The sequence below is a fragment of the Physeter macrocephalus genome, chromosome 4 (genome assembly GCF_002837175.3).
Source record: "Physeter macrocephalus isolate SW-GA chromosome 4, ASM283717v5, whole genome shotgun sequence".
Taxonomy (NCBI): domain Eukaryota; kingdom Metazoa; phylum Chordata; class Mammalia; order Artiodactyla; family Physeteridae; genus Physeter; species Physeter macrocephalus.
The window spans coordinates 24280314-24290514 of record NC_041217.1 but is presented as its reverse complement, the minus strand read 5'-3'; the positions used below and the strand labels follow the sequence as shown (position 1 = coordinate 24290514).

General features: G+C 47.1%; 1 protein-coding gene across 1 annotated transcript in view; it reads left to right on the top strand.

The window, feature by feature from the left end:
- Positions 1-330: 330 nt before the first annotated feature.
- Positions 331-10201, top strand: part of PARP1 (poly(ADP-ribose) polymerase 1) — a 58456-nt gene continuing 48585 nt past the window's right edge. Inside the window, exons 1-2 of the mRNA XM_024130640.3 lie at positions 331-608; positions 5054-5219. Coding sequence (XP_023986408.1) covers positions 489-608; positions 5054-5219 — 286 coding nt within the window. The 5' untranslated portion in view covers positions 331-488. The remainder of the gene's footprint in view (positions 609-5053; positions 5220-10201) is intronic.

The following is a 10201-nucleotide window of genomic DNA, read 5'->3' as shown; positions in this document are numbered from 1 at the left end:
CCAGCCCAGAGCCTTCCAGACCTGTCCGCCCTCAGGGGAGAGAGGATACACGTATTAAAAAGGGACGAGGCTGGAATTAGGTGTGAGAGCACGTAAGCCTTCCTGGGGACAAATGGTTAAAGGGGTGGCGCTTCGTCCTTCAAAGAGCTACAGACGCGGGTAAGCCCGGCTTCCGTCCGCAGCAGCCAGGGTCGAGCTCCCGCAGCCTCAGGCGCCGGGGAAACGCCGCCGCACTGCCGGCAGGGGGCGCGCGCGCCGCCGGCCCCGCCCAGTGAGCGCGGGCGCCGGGGCGTGCCCGCCGCCAGGCATCAGCAATCTATCCGGAGCGGCGGGTGGCCTACGCGGCGTGCTCGGAGGCGGCGGCGGCTGCTTCTCTAGACGTTCGGGCGCCAGCGGGGAGCGGACCGGCGGGCGAGGCGGCGGTAGCAGCAGCGGGTCTCCAGGTAGCGGCGTCGGGCTCCCGGAGCTGCAGCAACTTGAGGAGGAGGATGGCGGAGTCATCGGACAAGCTCTACCGGGTCGAGTACGCCAAGAGCGGGCGCGCCTCTTGCAAAAAATGCAGCGAGAGCATCCCCAAGGACTCGCTCCGGATGGCCATCATGGTGCAGGTGTGGGCGGAGAGGCCGCTTTGTGCGAGGCTGGGGCTTCCGCGCGTCCGGGGAGGGTGGGGGGAGGGCTGGTCGGGAGCTGCAGGCCGGGCCGGCCCCTTCGAGCCCGCGCGGGGCCTGCGGGCGCAGCTGCTTCCTCTCGTCCTGTGTGTGGCCCGCCGGGTGGACCCTTCTGGAAGGTTTTGCTGATCTTGCAGCAGTAGCCCGGGAAATACGGTCAGGAGCTGGTGGTGCCTTTTACTTTGTAAAAATAAGCAGCCGCTTCTGTCCTTATTTCTGGGTTTGTTTTATTGCCATTCGCCTTGGGAAGAAAACGTACGCGTGGTATTTTGAAGCTAGTCTGGTTTTGACCTACCTTATTCTGGAAGATTTTTGTCCTACATTGATGGTGGCGACTGGCAAGTGAGGGTTTTTTTTTTTTTAATCTATTTTTGGCTATCATTTCAACACCCGCTCACTCTCATTTTTTTTAAATTATGCAAAACTATGCAAGTTGGTGTCATTTCAGTACAGTGCATTCACTTTTGGCTTAATTTATGGTTTAACACTTTCCTCAGACTTTCCAAGTTCACAAACACGTCCTTCTGATGCCTTTGCAGCCATCTGGTTTGAGTAAGAGTGGCTCCTGGGGTTCCTCAACTGGGCCTCTTGACAGATTCGGGATTTCCCTCCGGTGGTCCCTGAGGCTTGCCATATGGTGGGAGGGGTGTTGGAGTGAGGTAGTATGTCTGGAGGTTCCTGCCTCCTTCAGCTCCTGTCTGCCTGCCTAATCAGGGTTTCCACCGGCCCTGTCTTCCCCACCCCCAACAGAAAGCTTTTATCCAAGCTTAGTGCTCACGGTCAAGGTAACTTGATTTTCCTTCCGGGCCGTGAGGCAGTATATGTTTTATGAATGACCGGATGGTACTGCTGGATTTGCAGCAGCTACTGGCTGGAGCGGAGTGGGTACCATAGTGTACTTAGGCAGTCTCATTTCATAGTATGGCAGGGACTGAGGTTGTCATCTTGGAATCAGCCTCAGGGCCACCTAACTCAGTACCTGGCACACAATATTTATTCGTTCAGTAATCACTCGCTGAGCAGCTGCTAGGTTCTGGGCACTGTGTTAGGTACTAGGGGCACAAGGAGAGACTCCACCCCTGGGAGCTTCCAGTTTGTTTAAAGGAGTGATGACTGGTAAACATTGCTGTACAGGGGTGGGTGCCACCTGATGGAGCTGTTCCCTAGGCATGATGTGCCCAAGATGGGAGCTCACCACAGAAGTGGCAGGAAGTTAAGGATGGAGAAATGGGCAAGGCCTACCATTTGAGGCGCTATATCTCCCGCAGAGCATCTTTTCACCCTAATGTTTGGGCCACCGATCGTATGAAGTTGCCATTAGTGCAGGGGCTCTTAACCTGGAGTCTGTGGGATGGCAGATAGAACTCAGGAGGTCCATGAGTTTCAGTGAGAAAAAATATGCATCCCTATCTTCTCTAGACTTAAGTTACAATTCATTACTTCCTACAATTATGAATGTAATCTGCAAAGCTAAGGCGCATTAGGAGTACCTGTGATTTTTGTCATCAGTAGTAGTTACTGTTATTTTCACATCACTTTACAGTTGTTGGGGATTTCTTAAAATAACCATTTACACTCATCGCTCGCTACAAGATCACAGTAGTTATTAAAGTGGGTACTGTGTCTCGTTATTTAATGCTTTAAAGCTTGTAGATTACTGTATCTCAGTAAACGTTTTAAATGTTTTGATAATTATTTCAATATAATTGATTTCCTTTGTGAGCCTATGTATTTTATCATGCATTTTAAAATGTTAGTCTGAGAGAGGGACATCCATAGCCTTCACCGGACAGCCAGAGATGACCCTGTTCTATTGGGAAAGACAGACAGAAAACCTCAGTCCAGCCAGTGTGTGGAGACAAGGACACTGGTGAGGAATGAAGAGGTGGGTTGGCTCTCTCTATTGGAGTCCAAGTGGTAAGAAAGTCTACCATTCTGGATCCTTCTTGATAGTGAAGGAAATTATTATTAAAATTAAGTGTGGTTTTCTCTAACTGTAATTGGGGGTGGAGTTTTAACTCAGAATGTAACATTGGTCTTGTAGGCTGAGCTGGTGAAGGCCAGAAAGAAGCCATTCTTCCCCGCCCGCCCCCGCCCCACTTCCCTGGGATTTAAATACCTTCTTTTACATTTTGTATGGGAGGATTGTTCTCTGGGTATCAAATACCTGATACTTTAGCTGGCTTGCCCTGGGGCAGCCTCGAGGGGATGAACTGGGCCTTCCAGGCTTTTGCCTTGTTGGTGTTCTTGGGAGGGCCTGCAGCAAACTGCATGGTGACTTTCTTCGTGGTAGTGGTCATTCCGCTCTCTGCGGGGTAGGGTGGCCGTGGTATGGCCTCCTTTCATGGCCCGTTTCTCTGGAAACAGACGGAGAGTGGCTAGGTGAGGACCCCGGTGTGTGGTAAGCACTCATGTTTGCTGAGTATACAGCCAAGGATTCTGCTGCTTGCTCGAGCCTGGTAGCTGCTGAGTGGAGCCAGTAGTCTTGTGCCCTTGGTCCAGTTCCCTTCCGGCTGTATCTTTCTCAGTCCTAAGTTCTAAAGTAAAGCCTTGCCTTGGTTAAGGGGTCTTTCCTCTTTGGGGGGAGGACGGGAGCCCTAACAGTCCCCCAAGCCTGTGCTGTGAGTACACCCTTGTGCAGGCCTCCTCTCTGGTGCCTGGCAGTGCGCCAGTGGTTAGGGGCGTGGCACCCAGACCGAAGTTTAAGGGGCAAGTGTCAGGCCCCAGCAGAGCCAGGAAGAAATGCCACAGCCATGAGTTCCAGTGGGGGGGCAAAGCCACTGAGCCACGTGCCCCCCTTTGCTCTTAGAGCAGGCTTAGACAGGGGTCCCAGGGCAGGAAGACCCAGGTCGAGGCCACCACAGATGTTGTAACAAGATGTCCAGATGCTTAACGAGGTGTCGGCTGCCTTGGTGAAAGTTTGAGAGCCAGGGCACAAGTCTACTCTCTGAAATGCCATTTGTCGTCTGGTTGGGGGGGCGGGCTGTCTTAGGGTTGGAGGGAGCGTCTTTTCCACGGCAGGAGTTCCTCCATCCCACCTTTCTTCCCTCTTCCCTCCGGACTCGGGGCACCCCCAGGCACTGTGTGATTGCCCTCCGTGAGCGGCGTGGCCGGTTGCTGGCAAGACAGGCATCGTGCCTCTCTGGGAGCTTCTAAGCCGGCGCGGGACACAGACATTGATCAAATAATAACCCAAATGGATCTTGACTCTGGGGGCCATGGGAAGGGGTGTTATGGGACCTGAGGAAGTGCCGTTCGCCCCAGGTAGGGCTGGGGCACATTCTGGGCCCAGGGAACAGCCGATGCTACCGTAAACCCAAGCTGCTTGATGCTGAAGAGTCCTGTGCCCCAGCCTTATTAACCCTACACTTTATTTAATACCGTATATTAAATCCAGAGAGAGGCTGCTTACGGAGTAGGAGAGGGCCAGTTGGGAGATCTTGTCACTGCTTTTTCAGAGTACTTCCCCTGTCCGCACGACTCCATCCTGAAAGTTCTGCATGGTATTTATTTTTAATGCTGTTTTATGCCATCTGCTTGACATTTAGATTTATGTTCTATCAAAGCAGATGTTTGGGGCCTCTCTTGCTTCAGTCAGACGGTTTGTATATTTTTAAGTACCTCTTCCTGCCGAGCAGTGTAGTGGAAAGAACCGTGGTCACTGTTTCAAGTTGAGGTCGAGTCACTTGCTGCCTGTCTCACCCCCACCCCCACCCCCACGCAACTGTGAAATAAGGGTGCTGTTTCCGCAGAGGCAACTGCAGGGTGTCCCCTGGTGGCTGGTGAGGGGGAGGAGGGACCTCGCAGCTGCTGGGAGGTGAGGTGACACCCCCCCCACCCCCCGTCCCTTTCACTCTCCCTCATAGAAGTCCTTCAACCCACGCACATCTGCGTGGCTCGCTGCCGGTGTGACACTTCTCTGACACATTTGCTCGGCCTGGCGCCGAGCTGGGACTTGTTCCACATTGTTCTAAGTGCACAGAGCCCTTTGGGCCTGGCGGTGGCGCCTCTCCGTGTGTGGGCGTGCGGGACGCAGGACTTGCGTCTCCTGTGCCCTCACTGAGCCCTGGGCTGAGCCTGTGACTGAAGCGTGGCCGCGACTTTGGTAACAGTACGCTGAACTCTTAGCCGAAACGCCGGTCAGTCCCGAGGGATGTCCTGGTCCCTGTCCCCAGGGCGGGCTCGGCAGCAGGCACGGCAGCTTTCATAGCTGAGGGATGGGTGCAGATTGCCCATCCGTTTGCAGCTTTTCCCCTGCGACGTCGGGGAGTGGAGAGGAGGCTGCCCTTGGTTTACAGGTAAGCAAACGGGGGCTAGGATGCCAGGTGCTGAGGGCCGGGCCTGAGGCTCACTGCTCTTTTCCTCCTCTGGTTCCGCCCTTCTAGTCGCCCATGTTCGACGGGAAAGTCCCGCACTGGTACCACTTCTCCTGCTTCTGGAAGGTCGGCCACTCCATACGGCACCCTGACGTTGAGGTGGATGGGTTCTCCGAGCTCCGCTGGGATGACCAGCAGAAGGTCAAGAAGACGGCCGAGGCTGGAGGAGTGACGGGTGCGTGCACACCGGGGAGGTGCGGGGGTCGCCCCAACCCCGGAAGCTTCCTGGGTTGTCGGGGGGAGGGGGAGCTTTTCTGTGGGAGCAAAGAAAAGGTCCTTCAGCTTACCCCTCTGTTATTTCAGCAGCGCCTCAGTGACCCAGTGTTCTGTTTGGTGCAGGATATTATTTCTCCAGATGCTTGAAATGTAGTCTTTACATTTGTTGCGGTTGTTGTCTTTAATAGACCTTGTTTTTAGAGTAGCTTTAGGTTCACAGCAAAATGAAGCAGAAAGTATGGAGAGTTCCATGTTCCCGCAGAGGCATGACCTCCGCCACCATCAACATCCCCCAGCAGATGGTCCATTTGTTACAGTCACTGAACCTACACTGATACATCATCACCCAAAGTCCATAGTTTTTATTAGTCATCACTCGTGGTGTTGTACATCTTATATGGGTTTGGGCAAATGTATAATGACATATATCAATCATTATAACATCGTACAGAGTATTCCCACTCCCTTATAAAATTCCTCTGTGTTCCACCTGTTAATCCCTCCCTCTCCCAACCACTGACATTTTTTCCTATCTCCATAGTTTCATCTTTTCTAGAATGTCACATAGTTAGAATCAAACAGTATGCAACCTTTTCAAATTGGCTTATTTCATTTCATAATAATGCATTTAAGGTTCCTGCATATCTTTTCACAGCTCAATAACTTACTTCTTTTGGGCACTGAATAATATTCCATTGTCAGGAGGTACCACAGTTTATCCATTCACCTATTTAAGGACACCGTGGGTGCTTCCAAGTTTTGGCACTTATGAATAAAACTACTATACACATCCATGTGCAGGGTTTTGGGTGGACCTAAGTTTTCAACTCATTTGGGTAAATACCAGGGCACACAATTGCTGGATTGTATGGTAAGAGTATGTTTAGACTGCGAGCTGTCTTCTAAAGTGGCCACACCATTTACATCACCACCAGCAGTGAATGAGAGTTCCTGTTACTCCACGTTCTTACCAGCATTTTTTACCAATGTTTTGGATTTTGGCAATCTAAAATGTTTGTAGTGGTATCTCATTTTAATTTGCAGTTCCTTAGTACCATAAGATGTTGAGCATCTTTTCACATGTCTGTTTGCCATCTGTATATGTTCTTCGGTAAAGGGTCTGTTCAGATATTATACCCCAATTTTAATCAGGTTTGTTTTATTGAGTTCCTCATATAGTTTGGACAACAGTCCCTGATCAGGTGTGTCTTTTGCAAGTATTTTCTCCCGGTCTGTGGCTTGTCGTTTTTATTCTCTCGGCACTGTCTTTCACAGAGTAGACATTTTTGATTTTAATGAAGTCTAGCTTCTCAATTATTTCTTTCATGTACTAGGTCTGGTATTGTATCTAAAAAGTCATCACCATACCCAAGGTCATCTAGATTTTCTCCTGTGTTATCGTCTAGGAGTTTTATAGTTTTGTGTTTTATTTAAGTCTGTGATCCATTTTGAGTTAATATTTGCGACGGGTTTAATCTGTTGTCTAGATTAAACTTTTTTGCATGCGGGTGCCCGGTTGTCCCCGCACCACTTGTTGAAAAGGCTGTTCTCCACTGTGTTGCCTTTGCTCCTCAAACATCAGTTGATTGTATCTGTGTGGGTGTACTCCTGGGCTGTATTCTGGCATATTTATCAATTTGTGTATTTCACCAGTACCACACTGTCTTGATTATATAGCTTTATAGCAAGTCTTGAGGTCAGGCAGTGTCAGTCCCCTGACTTTGTTCCTCTTCAATATTGTATTGGCTATTCTGGGTCCTCTGCCTCTCCGTATAAGCCTTGGTCAGTTTGTCAGCATCCGCAAACTTGCTGAGATGCCTTTAAATTTTAAACAGTTTTTGGTTTTTTTTTTTTTTTTTGTCCCCTTTTGAAGGAGATCTCCTGAGACTGAATTCTCATTTCTCTGCCTTGCTGTGAACTGACCCAGTTTAACCTGTTGTTGTGACTCCAGGCTGTTGATGAGAACAAAAAGTTAAATCGTCCCAGATCCTGTAATTCAGAGAGAACTATCATTAATGTTGCGGGTCTCTTATTAGAAAATTATTTTCTATTCAAATATTGATGTGTGTGTGTTTGTGTGTTTTCATTCCTACAGAAGTGGGATTCTACCTTAGGTATTAACTTTTTTTAATGTTCAGTCACCTTTTCTTGTGATAAAGTATACATAACACAATATTTACCATCTTAACCATTTTTAAGTGTACGTTTCAGTGGTGTTAAGTGCATTCACATTGTTATGCAGTCATCACCACCATTCATCTCCAAAACTTTGCCGTCTTCCCAGACTAATACTCCATACCCATTAAACAGTAATTCCTCATTTACCTCCCCCCAGTCTCTGACAGCCACTCTTATTTCTGTCTCTATGAATTTGACTACTTCTAAGTACCTCATATGGGTGGAATCATACAGTATTTGTCCTTTTGTGTTTGGCTTATACTATATTTGTCCATTTGTGTCTGACTTATTTCACTCCGCATAATGTCTTCAGGGTTCATTCACGTGGCGTGTGTCAGAACTTCCTTCCCTTTTAAGGCTGAATAATATTCTGTTACATGGCTATACCAGATTTTGTTTATCCATTCATTCATTGATGGACACGTGCGTTGTTTCTGCCTTTTGGTGATTGGTGAACATTGGTATGCAAATATCTGTTCCAGACCCTGCTTTCCGTCCTCTTATGTATATACCCAGAAGTGGAATTGCTGGATCGTATGGTTATTCTATATTCAGTTTTTTGTGTAAACTGCAGTACTGTTTGCCACAGCAGCTGCGGGATTATACATCCCCACCAGCAATACATGGGGTTCTGATTTCTCCACATCTGTATCAACACTTTTATTTTCTGGATTTTGGCAGGAGGGGAGGGGAGGTTGGTTTTTCAGGATTTTTTTTTTTTTTTTTTTTTTTTTTTTTTTTTTTTTAGTAATACTCTTCCTAATGATTTGAAGTGGTATTTCATGGTGATCTTGATTTGTATTTCCCTGTACTTACCTATTGCATTTTACAGCTTAATATTTACTCTTCATGTTAAAAGTTACAGATTTCCATCATTATTGTTAAAGGTACGTAGTATTCATTTCTTGAGGTCTTGCTAAATTTTGTGCATCATTCAAGTATATGATATATATTAATTTCATTGAATCCTTGCCCCAGCCCTTTACCAGTTTTTCCAGTTGAGGAGCTGAGACACCTAGAGGTTAGGTGAGTGGCCCAAGGTTACGCTGGTGGTAACTGCTCGAGCTGAGATTCAAGTCCAGACTCTCTTGCTTTTGAAACTAGACTTTAAACCATTTGGCTCTATTACACATAGAGCTGCCGCAGATTTCTGATATATCCTGGGCACCTGTCCAATTTTTTCTTTAATTCCAAGAGGAGGAAATACTGCTGAAAGAGATGAAGTATTTGAAGGCCTTCTGCGTGTGTGCCAACTTGCCTTTCAGAAAGGTTGTATCAGTTCCACTTGTACCAACAGTATGAGATGTACCCATTTATTTCTCCACTTCCACACCGTCCTAAGTATTTTCATTCCTTTTCATTTTGCTCCTAGTGACATGGAACATTTTGTCATGTGTTGATCAGTCATTTGTGTTACTTTAATAGTTGTGTGTGTCTTTTCCTCATTTTTCTCTTAGGGTATTTTTCTTTTCCTTAGTGAAGTACAAAAGATACTAATTCTTGGTCTCATGTTTTGCAAATATTTTTCCTGGTTTGACATTTTTCTTTTAGATAGGTTATTTTCTGTTTCATCATATTGAAGCTTCATCTTTGACTAAATGTTCTTGTCATATCTGTTGAATAAAGTATCTGTTTTTGGTATTTTGAAATCTTTCATCCGGAATTTTAAAAATAATGTACATACAGTTATATGCACAAACTTTACGTGTACAGTTCAGTGAGTTTTGACAAATGCATACACACGTCTAATATTCACCCCATCAAATTTCTGTACCCGCCACCCCCAGAAAGGTCCCTTATGCCCTTTCCGAGTCATCCTCCCCCTCAGCAAGGTAACCACTGTTCTGATTTCTACCCCTTTGGATTAATTTTATGTGATTTAGAGTTTCAGGGAAAAAGGAATAGTATCGTTTTCTCGAAAGCTGCTTTCGCTCAGCGTAACGTCTGTGAGACGTATCCAGGTTGTCTCATGTGTCATCAGTTCTTTTTTTATTACTGAGGAGTAGTCTTTTGAGTATATCACACTTGGTTTATCCATTCTCCTGTTGGTAACTTTTAAGTTGTTGACAGATTGGGGCCATTACAAATACGGCTGCTACGAACACTTGTGTACAAGCTCTGTACGTACATGTGCTCTCAGTTCTCTTGGGTATATACCTGGGAATGGAGTGGTAGATCATACATTAGATGTACGTCCAGCTTTTTAAAGAAAGTGCCAAACTGTTTTCCAAAGCGGTTGTACCATTTTACATTGCCACCAGCACTGTTTGAGAGTTCCTCCACACCCTCATCAGCATTTGGCATGGTCACTCTTTTTGATATTAGCCATTCCAATAAGTGTGTAGTGATATCATGGTTTTAATTTGCATGTCTTTATTATTGAGTTGTAAGTGTTCTTAGAATATTCTAGGTGCGTGTCCTCTATTAGATATAAATAATGCACATACCTTCTCCCAGTCAGAGGTTTGTCTTTTCATTTATTTACTGACTTTTTAAAAAATTTATTTATTTAATTTATTTATTTTTGGCTGCATTGGGTCTTTGTTGCTGCACACGGGCTTTCTCTAGTTGCGGCGAGCGGGGGCTACTCTTCATCGCGGTGCGCAGGCTTCTCATTGCAGTGGCTTCTCTTGTTGCGGAGCACGGGCTCTAGGCGCGCAGGCTTCAGTAGTTGAGGCTCTCGGGCTCTAGAGCACAGGCTCAGTAGTTGTGGCGCATGGGCTTAGTAGCTCTGCGGCATGTGGGATCTTCGCAGACCGGGGC